Here is a 22,869-nt window from a genome sequence, read left to right as displayed (position 1 = left end):
AGCCCCCAAAGGACCAAGTTTCCCATATTCCAGTTTGTGCCATAGTCCCTCCCCTTCAATCCAGGATGGCCCTGTGACCTGCCTTAAACAACAGAGTATGGCAGAAGGAATGCTGTTCCAATTCAAGTCCTAAAATTTAAGGTCTACAAGCTTCCACTTCTGTTTGTGCTCTAGGGGACGCCAGCCCCCACGTAAGAAGTCTGACTACCCCTCTGTGAGAATCCCAACCTAGCCATGAGGAGAGGCATGGGACAGAGGCAACAGCCCCAGCAGAGCTCCTGGCCAGCAACCAGCACCAAATTGCCAGCCCTGTGAGAAAGGCGTCTGGGAAGTGACTCCTCTAAAAACTGCCCAGGCTGATACCATGTGTACCAGGTTCCACCAAGCCCTGCCCAAATTGTGAGCAAATAAAGAGAATGACTGTTTTAAGCCACTGGGTTTTCAGGTAATTTGTTATACAGCAATGGATAACTGAAACAGGATGCAGAGTAGAAAGGACACTTTCCCCAGGGAATTTTTTTTTCCCCTAAAAATTTAACTTCTTAGGAGAATGCAGAGGGTTTTGGAGAGGGGATAGAGAAAAGGACTTTGGAGATGAGAAAAGGACCTAGAGGCATTGATAAAGTACCCTGAAGAATGATGAAGAGAAAAGAATTTTCTCCAGATTAAAAAAGATTCCTTTAGGCTGGTAGGAAGAGATGGTCCTCCCTACTTCCCTAAATAGTTATACAGTACATTTAGGGAGTTAGGATCAAAAGAAGGCTTGCAAGTGATTCCCCCATCCCAAGTGGCACAAAAGCAACAGGAAGCCACCAGATCTAAAGAGGGTATATAGACAAGGGTGAGCCTCTTCCGCCACCACCCAGAGCTTGGAACTTGTTAAAACTGGAAACAGGGACTTCCCTGGCAGTCTAGTGGTTAAGACTCTGCGCTTCCACTGCCGGGGCACAGGTTTGACCTCTGGATGGGGAACTAAGATCCCACATGCCCTGTGGAGCAGCCAAACAAACAAAAAAACTGGAAACAGAAGGAGCCCCTAAATGTTCTCTACCAGTCTGGTAGATTGGGGTTCAGAGTCATAAACTGTATTACAGAAAGTAAGTGTTTTAGCTTGCAAAGTCTGAACTCACGTCACTAAAATTGTCCTTACATTTTCAGAAAGAAATATACTTAAAAAATAAATTTGAGAAAATAGGAGTATTTAAAAACTCACTTTCCATGCTCTTTATTTTTATTTTGGGGGAATTTAGTCTCATCAGCAAATCTTAACAAGATTTCTTCCCCCCCGCCTACTTTCTGCCAACTATGTTATATCTGTAATACTTTTTCAAACTGGTTTCATCACAGTACACATATAGCATTGCTATCCTCCAGATCAGCAGGGATTTCTGTAAGCTTCCCTTTGTTATGGGAGGGAACCACTCAGGGGCTTGACCATGTGACTGGTTTTGGTCAATGAGATCAGTAAACGTGATGCAAGTGGAACTTTGATAGGCATTTGCATATTGGAGCTTTTTCTGTTGAAGTTCTGTGACAGCTAAGTAGGAAACCAAGCAATCCTATTAGAGATGCCTAATAGAGGAACATGAGCTTCACTTCTCAACAGCCTCCGCTACCTGCCAGCCATGTGAGTGAGACCATCACGGACCATGCAGCCCCAGTCAAGCTGCCAGGTGACTGCTGCTTGTGATCTTAAGTGAGCACAGCAGAACTGCCCAAGTTCTTGCTCAGCCCAAGTTACAGAAACCTGAGCAAATAAATGTTTCCTACTTGAAGCTATTGTACTAAGTTTTTTTTTTATGTGAAACTATTTACTGACCACTGTCCTCCAATATTTACAATATAATAAGCAATATACAGTTGGATAACATTCTGATTAATACAAAGTTAGTTCTTCCTGATTTCTGCTGAACCAGTAACACATATACTGAAAAGAAAGAGCCTACATGTAAGGAATGGTTGGGTAAAGAAAAAACATGCAGATGGCTAGTTGAGATTGCAAAAGTTTGTCACTCATTTATCCTACTGGGTCCAACATCTCTAATAATCTGATTAGTTTCATGAGCAAACAGACAGTCCATGACTCATGATCTTTTAGTTAACGTAACATAAGGATTTCAAATTTTCATAAAGGAATGGTTCTCTAGAAGGAACTTTAAATGCCCATTAAAGCCTTGTTTGGCTAATTAAACACACCAGTATTTGTTTAGTTTCCTAAGCAGTGGGGAGGTTGTTGGTAGTGATAAAATTTTTCCTTTCAGGGAGTTTTGCAAATAAACTGTTGCATTTATATGACTATAGATATAGATAGGAATTCTGATAAGACTGCTTTAAATTGTCCAATTTAAATTGCTTACATTATATTTAAATTATCCAATTTAAATTGTTTATATTTAAATTGACCAACTAATTACAGAATCATCTATTTCAGGTTTTTTTTTTTTTTTGGTTTCATCACCTTTGGTGGACCCTCATTTCAACCAACATATTCTTTTAGGAAAGGCTTGTTTCCTTTCCATAAGTATGCATAATTTTTTTTCACACACACACACTGTATTTTATTTTTACAAGAGATAAATAAACTGACACCAAGCATTGTAAATGGATGACCACGACAAAAGCAACAATGATTGCAATTTCCAAACACGAAACACACTTATACTATGTCATTATATTGACATTCAGTCCAGTAATCCTCCACTGCAACAGCTCCTTTACTTTGCAGTGAAAATTGATTTGTATATTTTTTGCCTCTGAGTCCTTGTGGGATTTTTTTTTTGATTCAAAGTCACAGAAACTATAATCATTCTCATCAGTTCACTCAGTCCCATGTAATTAATTTTTTTCATCTTGATCATTTGTTAGCACTTTCATGAATTCATCAGTTTTCCATTAGAGTTCTGAAAATGCTTATTCATTCAGTTCAGCAGTATAGTCAGTTACCAGAAACCTGTACTTGTCAGAGTCGTTTCCGTGAATTCCTTGAAGATGAAACCCTTTTATAGGAATATATTTGCAAAAGCATCAGAGTACACCCAGAACTGTCTGCAAATGACAAAAGACTTAAAAATGACCACGGTTAAAGATTTGATGAAAGTTCATAATAATGCAATTGACAAGGAAATTTAGTTATTTCTGAGATATACATTTTAAAGTAATAACTAGAATTATGACTTATAACATTATACCAGAACATATAAGATTTTTAGAAATTTCATGTAATGTCTGAAATATTTATATTAACATATTTCCATACAAATAACCCAAAGAAAATTTAGTATTAGTTGTTTTTTGTTTGTTTGTTTGTTTATACTGCAGGTTCTTATTAGTCATCAATTTTATACACATCAGTGTATACATGTCAATCCCAATCGCCCAATTCAGCACACCACCATCCCCACCCCACCGCGGTTTTCCCCCCTTGATGTCCATGTGTTTGTTCTCTACATCTGTGTCTCAACTTCTGCCCTGCAAACCGGTTCATCTGTACCATTTTTCTAGGTTCCACATGTATGCGTTAACATACAATATTTGTTTTTCTCTTTCTGACTTACTTCACTCTGTATGACAGTCTCTAGATCCATCCACGTCTCAACAAATGACTCAATTTCATTCCTTTTTATGGCTGAGTAATATTCCATTGTATATATGTACCACATCTTTATCCATTCGTCTCTCAATGAGCATTTAGGTTGCTTCCATGACCTGGCTATTGTAAATAGTGCTGCAATGAACACTGGGGCCATGTGTCTTTTTGCATTATGGTTTTCTCTGGGTATATGCCCAGGAGTGGGATTGCTGGATCATATGGTAATTCTATTTTTAGTTTTTTAAGGAACCTCCATACTGTTCTCCATAGTGGCTGTATCAATTTACATTCCCACCAACAGTGCAAGAGGGTTCCCTTTTCTCCACACCCTCTCCAGCATTTGTTGTTTGTAGATTTTCTGATGATGCCCATTCTAACTGGTGTGAGGTGATACCTCATTGTAGTTTTGATGTGCATTTCTCTAATAATTAGTGATGTTGAACAGCTTTTCATGTGCTTCTTGGCCATCTGTATGTCTTCTTTGGAGAAATGTTTATTTAGGTCTTCTGCCCATTTGGGGATTGGGTTGTTTGTTTCTTTAATATTGAGCTGCATGAGCTGTTTATATATTTTGGAGATTAATCCTTTGTCCGTTGATTCGTTTGCAAATATCTTCTCCCATTCTGAGGGTTGTCCTTTCGTCTTGTTTATGGTTTCCTTTGCTGTGCAAAAGCTTTTAAGTTTCATTAGGTCCCATTTGTTTATTTTTGTTTTTATTTCCATTACTCTAGGAGGTGGATCAAAAAAGATCTTGCTGTGATTTATGTCAAAGAGTGTTCTTCCTATGTTTTCCTCTAAGAGTTTTATAGTGTCTGATCTTACATTTAGGTCTCGAATCCATTTTGAGTTTATTTTTGTGTATGGTGTTAGGGACATCTATTTGATTTGAAAGGTTATGGCTTCAGGAAAATTTTCAGTTTAGTTTGAGGTGATCTATTTCCTAGGTTGCTCAGAATGATGGCATCCCAGAAACAACACGGACTTACTCATGGTTGTGAAAAAATGTCTTTTTTGTTTTGGTGAATGTAAAAAAAAAAAACAAAAAAACCCAAAACCCCAAAACAAGCATTTACGTATGTATTTATGTATACAGACAAAAACAAATAAACCCAGCATGGTCCTTGGGCATTATAGTTTAAAAATAATAAATGTAAATTCTGATTGAGTAATGACTATGGAAATTTTTTCTAACATTTTAGAAAAGCTGTTCTCTAATGCAGAGAAAATAATAAACCATGGTATCAAACGTTCTGTTCTGATAAATGAAGCAACTACAGAAAGTTTTATTTATTCAGAGTAACCAGTGCTTTTGATAGAAAAAAAATAAAAACAGGAACAACTCAACAATTCCCTTAATACTACTCAAAATGAACACATCAAACTTGATTTTCATTAGAATGTAGTTATTTTTCATACTAATAAGTCATAAACCAAGACCAGATTTTTATATGTATGTAAACAATTATTGATCATCTTCTAGACAAGAATGCCAAGTTTGTCTCCCTTTGTAAAAAGCAATTAAAATTTGACAACACTTCATGTTTGCCTCTTCTACAGCACTGAGTCTGCTTCATCTGCATCTTTCCATTTCATGAGAAATATTAATCATCCACTGCTGTGTGTAACACAGTTATTTGCTCAGGATCAAGACCACTGGCAAAGCATCTTGGCAAAGCAGAATCTCTTTTCTTCTTTGATTTCCTGTCATCAGATTCACTGTCAGATAAAGATTTTGCTTTTGTGCCATCTTTTTCTTTACCAGCTTTTTCAGAATTAAGAAATACTTTAACTTTGAACAATCTGAATTTTCTTCCAGTTTTCAAGTATTGTTAGCACCTGTAAATCTCTTCCGCTGAAGGATATACACCACCTTCCCATTCACTACACATCAGTCCAATATTTCTTCCATCACAAAACCTTCAGGCTCTACCTCTTTGACTCATTTTACTCTTTTCTATTCTGTTTCTTTCCCATTTTTTGCAACACAGTTTTATTGGAGGAGTTTTTAAATTGTGGAGTTGAAGAGCTGTTATTCACTCTCTCCCAGGAGGAGGGCCGTGAGGAGTTGTACAAGAGGCCACTAAGTTTGGGGGTATGTTGTTTTGCAGCAAGAGATAACTGATACAGGGATACTTAAATATTTATACTCTATACGATAAGATGGCTAATGAAAAGAAAAATTATTAGTCTTTTAAAGAGAACTAATTGTGGCATTGGGTCATTTCAAACTCTTATTTATTTGTGATGAAAATTAAAGAAGAAACATCATCGATAAAAAAAACCACGGAGAACTATATTCAATATCTTGAAATAACCTATAATGAAAAAAATCTGAAAAAGAATATATATATATCAATATGTATAACTGAATAACTTTGCTTACACCTAAAACTAACACAACATTGTAAATTAACTATACTTTAATTAAAAAAAAACAAAAAACAAACATCATCTTTCTTTGCTGAAAAAGTTATCTGGGGAGTATCTCTCTGAGAACAAAAGTTGACTGGCAAATGTTTCAGACTGCCAAACTGCCACAGAAGACAGTGATTCAGAGTTGACCGCTCAAGAAGATACATATCTGTGTTTCCACCAATAGTTGCCTGTAATATTGTAGTACACTTCTCTGGCAGCATTTTGGATCTCTCCTCAGTGAGATTATCTTTAAATCTCTTCTAAAGACATACAAAGAGTTTCTGTTTGTACCCATGCATTTGCATAATTTAGTATTATAGAGAAAAGAGAAATTGTCCTGATGATGAACTTCTAGCTCTAGTCCCAATTTGATGAAATAGTCAATTCATTTCACTCATTAAGATATGAAAAACTTTTTCTTTGTCATTTAAATCAAACACCATTGTATAACGGACTATAACAAAAAGTTCACTTGAATTTGTAAGGTAAAATGTGAGAGGTCAAAGAAATCCCATAGGAGTCGGGGTTACTTTGGTCTCAGCTTTCCCTCATATCTCCCTTCAGGAACATGAATGGCATTTGGCCACATCTGGCCGCTTCCCAGTTTTATCTTCCACCATCTACTGTTCCATTCTCCCCACTTCCAGCCCTTATTATTTATGCTCCTCCCAAACACATGCCTTCACACTTTTGTTCCAACTGTGTGTTCCACCTTTAATACCTTATATGTCTATCCAAACACACACACACACACACACACACACACACACACACACACCCTACAATTCTGGAGCATCTTTATTTGGACAAACAAATCTAGGTTTCTAACATACACCAATGATTAGTCTATCCATGTAATTAACCATGAAGGTTTTGGCAAACCTAGTAAAACAGAAAATATACTTTATCACCCAAACTTTTGAAGAATCAAAAAAATCCCCCAGTCTTAATGAATTTACGTGTCACTCTCAAGCACAAAATATTCACTAAATATTTTAAGACCTGGAGAGTAAATGACTAAACCTAGTCGTCTAACAATGACAATATTCTTTGTTGTTGAGTTAGGGCACTACAGGCCAGGATAAGGATATTTATTTAATGAGGCGCAATAAAGGCTGTTACCGAAAGCGTAGTGCATGTGAAGTCCTTTGCGAACAACGTTTAACTTATTCCTAACAACTCTGTGGCATAGGCGTGCTCGTGCACGATTCTCAGCCGCGTGTTGGCGGTGGCGGAGGGGAGGCATGTGCATCACATGAAAAGCTGCTCAACATCACTAATTATTAGAGAAATGCAAATCAGAACTATAATGAGGTATCACCTCACACTGGTCAGAATGGGCATCATCAGAAAATCTACAAACAACAAATGCTGGAGAGGGTGTGGAGAAAAGGGAGCCCTCTTGCACTGTTTGGTGGGGATGTAAATGGATACAGCCACTGTGGAGAACAGTATGGAGGTTCCTTAAAAAACTAAAAATAGGGCCTCCCTGGTGGCGCAGTGGTTGAGAGTCCGCCTGCCGATGCAGGGGATACGGGTTCGTGCCCCGGTCCGGGAGGATCCCATATGCCGCGGAGTGGCTGGGCCTGTGAGCCATGGCCGCTGAGCCTGCGCATCCGGAGCCTGTGCTCCGCAACGGGAGAGGCCACAACAGTGAGAGGCCCGCATACCGCAAAAAAAAAAAAAAAAAAACTAAAAATAGAACTACCATACACCCAGCAATCTCACTATTGGGCATACACCCGGAGAAAACCATAATTCAAAAAGAGACATGCACCCCAATGTTCATTGCAGCACTATTTACAATAACCACGTCATGGAAGCAACCTAAGTGTCCATCGAAAAATGAATGGATAAAGATGTGGCATACATATACAATGGAATATTAATCAGCCATAAAAAGGAACAAAATTGGGTCATTTGTAGAGACGTGGATGGACCTAGAGACTGTCATACGGAGTGAAGTCAGAAAAACAAATATCGTATATTAACGCATATATGTGCAATTTAGAAAAATGGTACAGATGAGCCGGTTTGCAAGGCAGATGTAAAGAACAAACATATGGACACCAAGGGGGGAAATGCGAGGGGTGGCGCGGGGGTGGTGGTGGGATGAATTGGGAGATTGGGATTGACATGTATACACTAATATGTATAAAATAGATTAATAGAACCTCCTGTAATAAAAAAAAGCCCATTGCGAACATTATTTAACTTATTCCTAACAACTCTATGGCACAGGGGTGCTTGTGAACGATTCCCAGACGCGTGGTGGCGGCGGCATTGGGTAGGCATGTACACCGGGCAGATATGGTCGCCGGGACCCTTGGAAGCCGCGGTGACGTCACAGAACCTCGGTGGGGAGGTTCTCCGGGCCCCGCTTTGTCTCGGAGGTCCATGCCGCGGCCCACACACAACCACTAGGAAATGGGACTGAAAAAGCGGCTCAGGGTGTCTCGGCGTCGTTTTTTTCCGCGTGGGGACCCACGTGCTCGTGGCGGGGGCCGGTCCACACCGCGAGGCCCGCGGGCCTGGCGCTTCCCACCGCCGCATTCACGCGACCTGGTCCTGAGCTCGCAGCCGTTGCCGCGGGGCCAGGAGCTCGAAGCCGGATAGGCTCGGTCGGGGTTATGGAGAGGCGGGAAGGTACCAGGACCCTCTGGGCCGGGAGAAAACAGTCCTTCGGAAGACTGCCCCCGCCGCTCGCCTCGGATACCGGGTTGTTCCCTCAGAGCGCCGCCGCCCGCTAGGGACCGCGCTCCCCTCCAACTTCGCGAAGGCGAAAAGGGCGGGCCCCGGGCAGCGGGCTCCTTAGTCCCGCCTCAGCCCGCATGGCCTGCTGGATTCGCCCCGCCTCCTGCGCGCCGCCGGCGGCCCCTCTTTCTCCTGCGCCACAGCTACAGGCGGCGGGCCTGGTTGCGGGGAACGCTGCGACCTCCCCTGGGCGGCAGCGGGCGCGGGATCCGGCCTTGCGAGGAGCGCGCCGCGCGCCCCCTCCTCTGCGGGAGCGGCGGGCCGCGGAAGTGACGTGGTGTACGGGTAGGAGCTCGTTCGAATCGGTTCCCGGGTGATCCTCGCGCCTGCGGTTGGTCGGTCGCCGCCGCCGCCGCCGAGGGAGGAGCTGAGTGCGCCGGGGTAGAGGCCTTGTGCCGACCCGGGGGCTGGAGCTGAAGGCGCCGCGCGGAGCCCGTACCTCGGCGTTTAGCGCGACGGCCGCAGAGGCCGGCGCTGCTGTTTTCTCTCCTCTTCCCCAATATGGCAGCGGCGGGCGGCGGCGGGCCCTCGGTGGAGACCGGAGAGGGCGGCGGAGGCGACGGCTACAAGACGGTGTACTTGTTTGACCGGCGCGAGAAGGAGTCGGAGCTCGGGGACCGGGCGCTGCAAGTCACGGAGCGCTCGGACTTCGCGGCGTTCCGCGCCTCAGTGTGTCAGGTACGCTAAGGAGGTATGCGCGGGTAGAGTTGAGGTTGTGAGGGTGACGAGAAGCCCAAGTTGCTCACCGGGGGCAATAAACCTGTCACCCGGCCCCGGTCCTGCGGCTTCGGCTTCTCCCTCCAGGGTGCCCGCCATGCCCGAGGGGGGCGGGGAAGCCTGGGGCCGGTCCGGGCGCCGGCCTTGGAGTGCGGAGCCGGCGGTCGGTGGGCCTCCCTCTGCCCCGGCCCTGTACCGGGAGTCGCGCCGCCCGGGCTTTGGTACCGCGGGTTTCATGGGCCCGGGGCGACCTTAGCACTCTGGGGCCGTGCAGCTCTTCTTCCAGTCGGGAAAGCCACTTGTTTCTCTTTCGGGTGGAACTTCTGTTTTGTTTTTTAAAGAAGAGAGCGGAGTTCTCCCCGATGGCTCTGTTAGGAGTGTTGTGATAGAAGTTGTTAAATTCCTGGAGTCGATTTTCCACAGGTTCGTTCAGTGATGCAGTAATTTCCTGGGTCGTTCTGTCAAGAAGGCTTGCAGGCCCGCCCTGGCGGGGTCCTTCCGTAGTGGAAGCACTTGACCTAGAGAGCTTCGCAGGTGGAGCTGCCCTTCTGGTTTCCTGCAGCCCCCGCCCCAGCCCCCTGGGAGTTCCTGAACCACTCAAATGGTGTCCGAGGGTATCTGCGGAATACCACAGGACCTATATACTCCCTGTACTAGTTTGCTTTAAAAGTTAATGACTATGTAGGCAAAGTCCTACTTTAAACTGGGAAGTCTTTTCTAGATCTGAGGTGTTGCTGGTGCTCAAGCTTTAAAGAAGGGGTATTGTCGTGAGCTGCATTAACCACTTGGGGCTCTTTTTAAGCGATAGAGAACACTTAGCTTCCAAGGAAAAAGGACTTGGTGTGAAGCAGTGTTTTAACTTGAGCAGGCTGATGTTTTTAGTGCTATTAACTCTGTATACTAGTTGCTGAAATAATTGAAATCAAGACTCAGGGGAAAAAACGACTTGAGAGGAAGGACTTTGATTTGTTCTGTATTCCCAGCGTCTGGAATTGTGCCTGGCACATAGTAAATGGCCAAATTAGAATGGAGACAAAATTTTATAAACTCAAAAGTTCATTCTGTGTATGGATATAGCAGATTCCCATGTCTTTGAAAAGTGAATGAATGAATGCTCTTTTTTTTGGATGAATGTTTTATATTCATCAGGGAAAGGAAACTCTTCATGTTTATTATTTTTGTAGTTGATTATATAAAATATTTATATTGATTATATGTAAATGATTTAAAGTCATGACATATAAAAATGATTTTAAACTATTAGCACATTAAAGAATATAAGGAACCAGAGGGAAAAAAGTAAACCTTTCACTCACTGTGAAATTTATAACCACTGTTAGCACTTGGAGTTATTTCTTTGTATCCTTACCCTCACCCCCCATTTTTAATTTATTTATTTTAATTTATTTATTTTTGGCTGCATTGGTTCTCTGGGCAAGCAGGGGCTACTCTTCGTTGCGGTGCCCGCGGGCTTCTCATTGCTGTGGCCTCTCTCGTTGCGGAGCATGGGCTCTAGGTGCTCAGGCTCAGTAGTTGTGGCACACGGGTTTACTTGCTCCGCGGCATGTGGGATCTTCCCGGACCAGGGCTCGAACCCGTGTCCCCTGCATTGGCAGGCAGATTCCTAACCACTGCACCACCAGGGAAGCCCCTCACCCCCCCCATTTTTAAATAACCATAATGCATGTCTATAGTCCATTTTTTTCACTTAATATTGTCAGTATTTTTCTGTTTTAATGCAAGTCTTCATAATCGAAGTGGTCTGTTTTGTACCACTGTTTACATAACCAGATCTCTCTTTTTTGTTGACATTTACATTACTTTCAATTTTAAGCAATGCCATGATAAACATGTTTGAATGCATAGTCTTTTTTTGGAGATTTATTTTTTTATTTTTTAGTTTAAACTTTTTTTTTTCCTTCTTTTTTAAAAACATTGAAGTATAGTTGATTTACAATGTCATGTTAGTTTCAGGTGTACAGCACAGTGATTCAGTTACATATATATATATATATATTCTTTTTAAAATTCTTTCCCCTCATATGCATAGTCTTTTATGTCTTTATTTTTCTTTGGTTTAGAATCTTAGAAGTGAAATTCCTGGATCAAAGGTCAGGAATATTTTTAAAGCTCTTGATACGTATTTTTAAATTGTTTTTCAGAAAGGTTGTACTAATCTACCCTCCTTCTAGAAATAATTCTCCCATGTGAGAAGAGTCAGTAAGTCTGCTACATATATAGGGGAAGTGTATTAACCTCTTATTACGGAAGTGGAAACTCACTTTTGGAGATGGTGACTCACTTAAGTCAAACAGATAGTACAAAAATTAGAATTCAAACCCAGAAGTCAAGTTCTTTTTGTTATTCCACTCAGCCTCAAATGATGTTCTGTGTTACAGGGAACAGATATATTCATTCCATTCCTTCAATATTTTAACAAGGAAAATATTTTCTTTGACTAATTCTCTTCCTCTCCTTCCCACTTTTTCCTGCTGGAACAGAGAAGGTTAAATTTGATTAGAAGTGGGAGGGAAGAACTAGTAAAAAAAGGAAAGCTAACTTTTTTTTTTTTGAGAGTTTAAAACATCATTAGATTATGCCACCTAATCCCATAACTTTGTCCCCATTACAGACTTGAAGAACTGAAATAAGTTACTGAATGAAGTCTGAGTTTATACAGTTCATGAGCAATGAAACTGGGATTGGAATCTAGGTCTGTTTGATTCTAAATCTTGTATTTTTTTAAAACAATATCCACAATGTCCACTAAAGCCTTCATTTTCCTTTTTAGGCAAAGAGGCAGATAGTGCACTAAATTAAAGTTTTTCATTAAAACTGAAAACAAACTAATAAGTGTTTGTAGTGCTAGAAAGTATTATGGGTCCTAAACTGTTATTTGGGGAAAGCGCACTTTGTAGAAAAGAGGAGCAATCAAGAGGAAGGAAGAGGAAAAGGTGGATTTGGCAGAAGCCCTTACACCTGTGATAAGCAGTTATTGACTCACTTGAGCCCTTGTGACCTTGCAGAATCAAAGATTAGAAAATAACTTATTTGGCTAGTTCTTAATATGCCCAGGCATTAAGTCCCATATGTGCAAACCCTCCTCTCCACCCCTAATTTTGAGGAAATGCCTACTTCTTCTCTTGTGTGGTTCCACTATTCCTTGTCACCCTTCTATAGCACTTGTTATACCATCATACTTAAAAAATAGTCTCTGCTTCTTGAGGGTAGGAACCTTACCTAATAGTTGGTTTATAGCTGTTAGTTAAATGAATCAATCTGTTCCTTCAAAAAAATTTGTACATAAGGTATATTACGTTAAAAATTCCAAAAGATGAAAAAAGGTAAAAGAAGGTAGATGTAGGAAAGAGTAGAATAGTAACCTGAGGAGAACTAATAAATGGAAGTTCATTTGATTAAAGTATATACCAGTGCTGAGCCATGAAATCAACTTTGAGTTTCTTGGGCATCCAAACAAAGAAGGAAAGGTAATTGATACAGAATCCACAATGTCTATAAAATAAAAACGTTCCAGCTGCTAATGATGCAAACCTTTGATTTGAGAAAAATTTCTCCCTAGATTCCTCACAAATCCTGATAAAATGGACAACATTCTTAGAGATAGGAGAGGCTCTTCTTATCTTGTCTTTTAATGCAAGGTACAGCTATGTGTTGTTTAGGGTATTGCAGCCTGCTTTAAGCAGTTACCACCCAAACTTTTGTAGAGATTTCTCACCCAAGTGCAGTGTGGGTGTTCCTGGTTTTGGTATGGTTCAGGGACAGAGCAATTGGATATAATACCAAAGCACATCATTAAAGGCTAGTTTTTTGTTCAGAGAGATGCATTGAACTATATAACTTCTGAGTGACCTAATCCATTGATGAAGTTTAAAGTATTCAGGATTTTATGGACTACAAGTTGGTTAGCCCTTCATAAATATTTCTTAAAATTGGCTTTTGAGAGAAGTTGGGCAACAGATACTTTGAAGCTAACCTAAAGACATGTAGGGCTGGTACTTGGGAAGATCCATATGCTTTAACATTAATCCAGAAAAAGGTGGAATTGAAGTGCTCTTATAAAAATGAAAAAGCCCAGTCACGACTCTTGCCCAAATAGAATGTCACCCTGCTTACCTATAGAGAAAGGCAGAGGAAATGCATCTGTATTCAAGGCCAGGTGAGTACAAATATACGAAAGTCTTTAGTTTACGTCTGATAACATAGATTTTTAGACCAAAAATTGGAGAGAGAAGAGTATGACATCTTGAATAAAAGCATAATGAATAATGTAAAAATATTTAATTTATGTTTGTTGAATACCAGAGCTATAAAATATTTAGAGAAGTTATGAATTTGAGAAATAATTTTTATAAAGGATTATAGATAAGACAAAAAATAGCTTATGTATCTTAATTGAATAATAAAGCTATGGAGAGATTTATGAAATATATAAATACTTTTCAGATGTACATAGATCTTAAAAATTCAATTTAATTATAAAAATATGTATTTTTTTCTACAGGATATGTAACCACATGATCTAACAGTTAGGACATTGTAGAAATAAAGTAGTAAAGAACTGAGAAATAAAGACTGTCTTGATTATACAAAAGCCTAAGATCTGTGGAGACAATTTTTATTTCTGTAAACAAATAGAATTTTTTCCCCATCAGTTTATGTCTATAGCTTCATTTCTCTTGGGTGGAATTGCATAGGATATGAGTATTTTTAATTTTACTAAAGTATACCAAATTGCTTTTCAATATGGTTGTACTGACTTTCGGGCCTATCCGAAATGTGTAAGATCCACCTTCCCTATATGGAGGCCTATATTTTATTTTTTTATCCTTCAAAATATAGCTGTCTTTTTAGTAGAACTTTTTAAAAAATTGAAGTATAGTTGATTTACAATGTTAGTTTCAGGTGTAGAGCAAACTGACTCATATATACATACACACACACACACTTTTTTAGATTCTTTTCCATTGTAGGTTATTACAAGATATTGAATATAGTTCCCTGTGCTATACAGTAGGTTCTTTTTGTTTATTTTATATACAGTAGTGTGTATCTGTTTTTTGTTGTTTTTTTTTTTGTTTTTTTTTGGGGCTATGCGTCTTGCGGGTAGTTCCCTAACCAGGGATTGAACCTGGGCCACCACAGTGAAAGCGCCGAATCTTAACCACTGGACTGCCAGGGAATTCCCTAGTAGTGTGTATCTGTTAATCCCAAACTCCTAATTTATCTCCCCTGCCCTGCTTTTCCCTTTGGTAACCCCAGGTTTGTTTCCTATGTTTGTGAGTCTGTTTCTGTTTTGTAAATAAGTTCATTTGTATCTTTTTTTTTAGATTCCACATGTAAGTGATATATGATATTTGTCTTTCTCTGTCTGACTTACTTCACTTCGTATGATAATCTCTAGGTCCATCCATGTTGCTGCAAACAAGCATTATTTCATTCTTTTTTATGTCTGAGTACTATTGCATTTTGTGTGTGTGTGTACACACACACACACCCCACATCTTCTTTATCCATTCATCTGTTGATGGACATTTAGGTTGCTTCCATGTCTTGGCTATGGTAAATAGTGCTGGAATGTCCATTGGGGTGTGTGTATCTGTTTGAATTAGAGAGTTTGTCTTTTCCAGGTATATTCCCAGGAGTGGGATTGGGATTGCTGGATCTTATGGTAACTCTTTTTAATTTTTAAAGGAACCTCCATACTCTTCTCCATAGGGGCTGTACCAGTTTACATTCCCACCAACAGTGTAGGAGGGTTCCCTTCTCTTCACACCCTCTCCAGCATCAATATTTGTAGACTTTTTGATGATGGTCATTCTGACCAGTGTGAGAGGATACCGCATTCTAGTTTTTTTGTTTTGTTTTTTTTTGTTTTTTTTGGGGGGGGGCGCTGCATTGGGTCTTTGTTGTTGCATGCGGGCTTTCTCTAGTTGTGGCGAGCGGGGGCTACTCTTCGTTGCAGTGTGTGGGCTTCTCATTGCAGTGGCTTCTCTTGTTGTGGAGCATGGGCTCTAGTATATATATATACTATATATATATAGTGTGTGTATATATATATATATATATATATTTTTTTTTTTTTTTTTTTTTTTTTTTGCAGTACGTGGGCCTCCCACTGCCGCGGCCTCTCCCGCCGCGGAGCACAGGCTCCGGACGCTCAGGCCCAGCAGCTGTGGCCCACGGGCCCAGCTGCTCCGTGGCACGTGGGATCCTCCCGGACCGGGGCACGAACCCACGTCCCCTGCATCGGCAGGCGGACTCCCAACCACTGCGCCACCAGGGAAGCCCTATATATATATTTTTTAACTATCTTTTTTTTTTTTTTTAGAAATGGCTTTTATTTATTTATTTATTATTTAGTTTTGGCTGTGTTGGGTCTTCGTTTCTGTGCGAGGGCTTTCTCTAGTTGCGGCGAGTGGGGGCCACTCTTCATCGCAATGCGCGGGCCTCTCACCATTGCGGCCTCTCTTGTTGCGGAGCACAGGCTCCAGATGTGCAGGCTCAGTTGTGGCTCACGGGCACAGTTGCTCTGCGGCATGTGGAATCTTCCCAGACCAGGGCTCGAACCCATGTCCCCTGCATTGGCAGGCAGATTCTCAACCACTGCACCACCAGGGAAGCCCTATAATAGTATATTTTAAGTTAGAAATTCTTCTCATTAAAAGTTTCAAACATACACAAAGAGATAATAGTATAATGAAACCACGTATAATCATCCACATTCAACAGTTTCCAAGCATTTACCACGCTAGCTTCTTTTTTGCCTTTTGAAGCATATTCCAGACCTTAGTTTACTTCACTCCTGTATACTCAACATGCACTTCTGTTATCACACCATCAAAATTAACATTTTTAATAGTATTGTTCAGTCCATATTCAGATTTGTTTATCTCAGAAATGTTTTTTTATAGTTGGTTTGTTTAAAACAGGGTCCTTACGTTGAACTTGGTTGTTTGTTTTTTTTTTTTTTTGCGATACGCGGGCCTCTCACTGTTGTGGCCTCTCCCTTTGCGGAGCACAGGCTCTGGACGCGCAGGCTCAGCGGCCATGGCTCACGGGCCCAGCCGCTCCGCGGCATGTGGGATCCTCCCGGACCAGGGCACGAACCCGTGTCTCCTGCATCGGCAGGCGGACTCTCAACCACTGCGCCACCAGGGAAGCCCTGAACTTGGTTTTTTATGTTTCTTAATTCTTCTAAAATTTAGAGCATTTGAGCAAAGTACCTTCCCCCAGTCTTTTGTTTTTCCTGACACTGACTTGTTGAAGAAATCAAGTTGGTTTGTCTCTCGTATTCCACATTCTGGATTTGTCTGTGCTCCTTTATGGTGTAATTTAGCTTGTTCTAACTCAACATATCCTATAAACTAGAAGTTATTTTTAAAGGCTTATAATTAAGATTTAGGTTCAGCTTCTTTGGGGTAGGGAAGCAAAAAATACTTCACAGGTGGTGCTGTTACTTCGTATTACATCACATCAGGAGGCACATAATGTAAGGCTATTTTACCCACTCTGAGAAATGCTAAGATTGAATTAGTGGGATTCAGGTGGTTTCAGCAGGATTCCTCCTTAAACAAGTTTTAATTTAAGGTTCATTCATTGATGGTGCTATTCTGATTGCCATTCCTCCTGTATTTATTAGCAGGAATTCTTTGCCTCTCTAATCGATGAGGCAAAAGAACAACTTCGCCTCATCAGTTAGAGATATATGGTTACCCTGAAATCTAACTGGTACAAGAAAGCAGAATAAATGCTTTGTTCTTTCCCTCTAATTTGTCAGTGTTCAGAGTAAGGAGTTAGTGCCTCCGTTAGTTTCAGTAGTGACCAATAGGGTTTTTAGTATCAGTATTGAAGACTTGAATATCATTAGTCTAGATTTTTTTAGTAATCTCCTGTGTAAGGTTGGTCTAGATTAACTAGTTCATCATTACCTGAAACAGAAGTAAGGATGTTAACACTTCGTTTCCTGTTGTAGTTTTCCCCCATAACTTATGTTGCCTTAATTTTTTAAAGTTATACTTTTGGAAGGGGTTATAATAGATATAAAGATTCTTTATGCAGTACCCTGCGTAGTGTGGCTATACTTACCTCAGTGTTATAAAATATTAACCTCTCTTTTCTTCTAGTACTTTTGTTTTTGCATATTTAAATATTTAATATATATGAACGTAAGTGTTATGTTAATACTTTGCTCCAAATAAGTTTACTTATATATTGACATAAAATTATATGTTTTTTGTCTAAGAGAGCCCTGCTGATGTTAAACCCTTTCAAAATGTTCAATTAATTACTTGTGTTCCTAGGTGACATATAATAGCAGAAAAATCTAGGTAATTTGTAGGTAGATTTGTGGTTAATTATGCAAAGGCAAAATTTTAAAACATTAAGATATATTTCTCAAATAAATGTACCACTGTTAGAAGATTATAATATCCTTATCAATATTTTCATATTTTTGTAAATTTGAATAGTGCATTTATTTCCTTTGTATAATAATTGATTTTATTCTATTATTTTGGATAGACACTTGACATTTCACCTGAAGAAAAATTTGTTATTACAACAACAAGTAGGAAAGAAATTACCTGTGATAATTTTGGTAAGCAATGTTAATGTTTATGCTTTTATACTTAATATGTTCTAGTATATCATAGAGCAATGACTATTTTATGGGATAGATAAGCATCAAAAAACTGTGATGTTTTGGGGATACATGCATCCAGTTTGTGCAGAGGTCATATTTTTCAAGCAAGATTATAGGAAAAGAGTTGATATCATTTATGGCTACAGAAGATGAGACCTTGCTCAGCACAACACCTAGCTGCAGATCTTCTACTTGGGCCCTTAAGAAGCTAATTGTTCTGACCAACTTGGATTCTTCCATTATCTTTTTTTACCCAGTTATGTTCTAAGACTTGCCAATTTTTCATGCTTGATTCCTTTTTGGATTTAATCATTCTTCTCCATTCATATTGATACCACTTTAATATAGTTCCTCATCTGATTTTCTGTGACAGCTTAACTTAAGAATTGAGTGTTTCAGATGAGTGGAAGTATTTGAACCTATTCCACTGATATTCTTTTTTTTTTTTTTTTTTTTTTTTTTTTTTTTGCGGTATGCGGGCCTCTCACTGTTGTGGCCTCTCCCTTTGCGGAGCACAGGCTCCAGACGTGCAGGCTCAGCGGCCGTGGCTCACGGGCCCAGCCGCTCCGCGGCATGTGGGATCCTCCCGGACTGGGGCACGAACCCGTGTCCCCTGCATCGGCAGGCGGACTCTCAACCACTGTGCCACCAGGGAAGCCCTTCACTGATATTCTTAACAAAACACAACACAACTGAATTTAAAGATGGATCCATTGTTTGGGGATTTGCCTGTACAATTTTTAAAGACATCTCATAGATAACAGTTTGTATATTTAAAATTATAAATTCACTGTGTTTCGGTTGCTAGCTTAGCACTTAAGATGTTACCTCTTGATTACAGATGAAACTGTTAAAGATGGAGTCACTCTGTATCTGCTACAGTCAGTCAGTCAGTTACTACTAACAGCTACAAAAGAACGAATTGACTTCCTACCTCACTATGACACATTGGTTAAAAGTGGCATGTATGAATATTATGCAAGTGAAGGACAAAATCCTTTACGTAAGTATTCCATTTATACTAATTTTGATAAACTATCACTGACCTTTATCCCCTGATCACGAGTCCTAGTCCTTCACTTTAAAAAAGATCTCATTCTACTTTATTCGCAGACTGTGATCAGTTTTTGTGAGTGTCCTTACTTCGTCTCCTCATTACAGTGTACTTCTTTTTCTACATAAGTCGTCTTACTTCATAATAAAGATACTTCTCCTTTAAAACTAATGTAGAATGAGAATTCATTCCTTTTCTTTTTTTTTTTTTTTATTTCTTTTCAACTCCTAAGAGGTCTTGTACTTACACATCTATCTCCTGTACACTCTCCTTTCCTGATTTATTCTTCCTGGCCTCCTATACACCTCTCGCAGTTGAGAAAATATTTGTTTTACCTTGCACATTTTTTATAGCTGAACAGCACAAGTAAGTGGTTTGTGTTCTTTATCATTTCTTTATAATTTCCTTCCACCTTTACTACTTGCCAGTTTTTATCCTACCTTTGGATTGTTTGCTAGTTGATTTAGAGAATCTTTTCTGTCTGGACCCTGCCAAAGTGTTTAATACTATTTAGATGTTCATTATAAACTTTCTTTTTCTTTTTTTTTTTTTTGGCTGTGCTGTGGCTTGTGGGATCTCAGTTCCCCAACCAGGAACCAGGAATTGAACCTGGGCCTTGGCAGTGAAAGCCAGGAATCCTAGCCACTAGGCCACCAGGGAACTCCCTGTAAACTTTCTTATTAAAAATTTTTTTCATTGTATATGCGTTAGAGTTGGTAGAAAATTAGAAAACACAGATAAGCAAAAAGAGCATAAAGAACATCCCTATCTCTACCACCCAGATGTAACTACCACCAACACTTCGGTGTTTATCATTTCAGACCTCTTCATATTGTTTGATTTTTTTTTTCCTTTTTAATGGTTTTGTATGATGCATCCTTTTTTTTTGGCCGCGCCGCATGGCTTGTGGGATCTTAGTTAGTTCCCTGACCATGGATTGAACCCGGGCCCTCAGCAGTGAAAGCACAGAGTCCTAACCACTGGACCACCAGGGAATTCCCAATGCATACTTTTTTAACTTACCTTTTTATTTAAAATGTAATGAACATCTTTAATATGCATGTCAATATATATTTGTTTTAGGGGTTACACAGTATTTATATAATGTAATTTATTTGAACAGTGTACTGTTGTTATTAGACATTCAGGTTATTTCAGTTTTTTTTTTAATTGTTACAAATGACTGAATGTTCTTGTGACTAATTCTTTTTCTAATAAATTTATTCATTTTATTTATTATTTTTGGCTGCGTTGGGTCTTCATTGCTGCACGTGGGCTTTCTCTAGTTGTGGCAGTCAGGGGCTACTCTTCATTGCGGAGCACAGGCTCTAGGCATGCAGGCTTGTGGCTCGCAGGCTCTAGAGCGCAGGCTCAGTAGTTGTGGCACACGGGCTTAGTTGCTCCGCGGCATGTAGGATCTTCCCAGACCAGGGCTTGAACCCATGTCCCCTGCATTGGCAGGCGGATTCTTAACCACTGCGCCACCAGGGAAGTCCCCCCATCTTCTTAATGTGTCAGTGCTTCAGGGATTAGTCCTTGGTCCCTTATCTTCTCCTAATTCCTCAATTGGTAATTCCATCCAGTCTCATGGCTCTAAATACCATAGTTATGGAAGTGACTCTCAAATGGAGGTAGTGAGAAATGGTCATTTTTAGTTAAATATTGAAAATAATGCCAGACTTACCTCCTGAATCCCAGTTTTGTCTGTCCACTTGCCCATGTGGCATCTCTGCTAGGATATCTAAGATGGGAATATACTACACATAGTTTTCCATCCAAATTAATTTTGGTTCTTTCTAGTTGCTTAAGCCAAAAATCCAATTGATTCTTCTTTGTCTCATTCAATCTTTCAGAAAATCATTTTGGCACTATCTTCAGTGTTTATCTTAAAATGAGCATTTCTCTTTACTTCTGTTGGTAACACTAGGTCTGAGGCACCATCATAGATTACCGAGATTATACAGTGGCCTCGTCTCTCTCTTTTCATGCCTGTACACATAAGGTTTGAGAAGTCAGATTGTTTCACTAAGGATAAACGCCGAAGTCTTTACAATTACATGCATGGTCTTAGAAGCTGTGCTTTGTATCTCTCTGACTTTGTTTCCACAACTCTTCTTGTTGTTCATTCCTCTTCACTGCCAGCTTTATTCTCAGCTTAGGGCCCTCTGCCTGGATAGCCCCTGTCTCAGTCCCTCACCTCATTCAGGTCTTGTTTATCTATTACCTTCTCAACAAAACTTATCATGTTCACCCTATTTAAAATTGCAAACTATGTTTCCTCTATGCCTCTATACCAGATAAACCCATGTAAGTTGGAAATATTCTAAGTCAAAAATGCATTTGGTGGGGGGTAAATTAGAAGTTTGGGATTAAAATACACACCCTACTATATATAAAATAGATAACCAACAAGGACGTACTATATAGCACAGGGGAACTATACTCAATATCTTACAATAACCTATAATGGAAGAGAATGTAAGAAAAGAATATATATATTTATATATATGTATAACTGAATCACTTTGCTATACACCTGAAACTAACACACCATTGTAAATCAACTATACTTTAATATAAAATAAAAATTAAAAAATGCATAGGAGCCATGTGGTAAAATGTTAACAACATGTGAATCTAGGTGAAAGGGTTTAAATATCTGCATATTGAATGAATCTTTAATTCTTTCTCTGGGGATAAGTTTTTAAGTGTATGATCAGGGAGTCAGTAGATACATTCATTTTTAAGACTTTTGGTATAGATTAAGTACCTTCCAGATTGGTTATATGGGTTTTCATTTCTACTGTCATTATATGAATAGGCAGAGAATATCACTGTTTAAACTCCTGCTCTGATTTCTGTGACTTCACATTAAATTCCTGGGTCTTTCCCTGCCTCTGTTTCCTGTGCCTTTGATGCTACTTCTGGTTACTGTTGACTGTATGGTGGATAATTCTTTAAGTCATGTTGATCTTTTTATACTTGAAATGAACTTACCCAAGCTTAAACTATTCTGTGTCAATGAAGCATTTATCTCTGGCTGTCTTTACTCTCTCTATTAAGCATAGTCTGTTCCAGCTCTGTGGAACACCTCTACTCACTGAGCTTGATATAGTGCTAGGGCATCGCATCTAAAACTGAATTTTTCTTTCCTCCCTTCTAAATTTTTCTCCTTCTAAATTTTATGGAAAATATGACCATTTATTCAGTCTTCTAGAGCAAGTACTCAAAACCACCTTGGATTTCTTTTTCTTTCTCCCTTTATATTTAATCATATACTAAATTCTACTCATTTCTTTCTTTAAGATTTCTCTTAACTCTTTTTCCTCGCATTTCCTACAGTATCCCTACTTCTCCATTTCCTAGTTAATACCCTTCGCCAGGTCTTTATACATATCAGATTTGTGGTAACTTCTTTCTAACTAGCTTATAAACATAGACATCCCCTGAGTGTTGAGAGTGTGGAAGTGCTTGCTGGAGTGCTACTCTGTGGGTTAATGATGCTTAAGTTGGGTTAAGCTTCAAGGGAAGAGACATTAATTTAGTATGTTCCCCCTTTTAATTAAGGGAATAAAAGTGAGGAATAGTTTGGGTGCTGACCCTGGAGAAAGGAGAATGTTAGGAACAATGCCGAGCCAGTGATAAACTGAAGGTCAGGCTGGTTGTGTAGTAGGAAAT

At 39.7% G+C, this 22,869-nt stretch overlaps 1 protein-coding gene and 1 pseudogene across 2 annotated transcripts in view; one reads left to right on the top strand and one right to left on the bottom strand.

Moving 5' to 3' along the window:
* Positions 1 to 5,219: 5,219 nt before the first annotated feature.
* On the bottom strand, positions 5,220 to 8,403 carry LOC308626724 (annotated as a pseudogene). The gene is made up of 3 exons: positions 8,260 to 8,403; positions 5,426 to 5,707; positions 5,220 to 5,389 (listed from the first exon to the last, which is right to left on the bottom strand). The product of its transcript is annotated as an uncharacterized misc_RNA (transcript).
* A 482-nt stretch (positions 8,404 to 8,885) lies between these two features.
* SMCHD1 (structural maintenance of chromosomes flexible hinge domain containing 1) overlaps positions 8,886 to 22,869 on the top strand; it is a 128,727-nt gene continuing 114,743 nt past the window's right edge. The window contains exons 1-3 of the mRNA XM_081252522.1: positions 8,886 to 9,436; positions 18,017 to 18,092; positions 18,979 to 19,140. Coding sequence (XP_081108648.1) covers positions 9,260 to 9,436; positions 18,017 to 18,092; positions 18,979 to 19,140 — 415 coding nt within the window. The 5' untranslated portion in view covers positions 8,886 to 9,259. The remainder of the gene's footprint in view (positions 9,437 to 18,016; positions 18,093 to 18,978; positions 19,141 to 22,869) is intronic.

Source organism: Mesoplodon bidens (assembly GCF_964165515.1).
Source record: "Mesoplodon bidens genome assembly, chromosome: 13".
NCBI classification, from domain to species: domain Eukaryota; kingdom Metazoa; phylum Chordata; class Mammalia; order Artiodactyla; family Ziphiidae; genus Mesoplodon; species Mesoplodon bidens.
The sequence above is the reverse complement of the archived record's forward strand: the minus strand, read 5'-3'. Positions and strand labels throughout refer to the sequence as shown.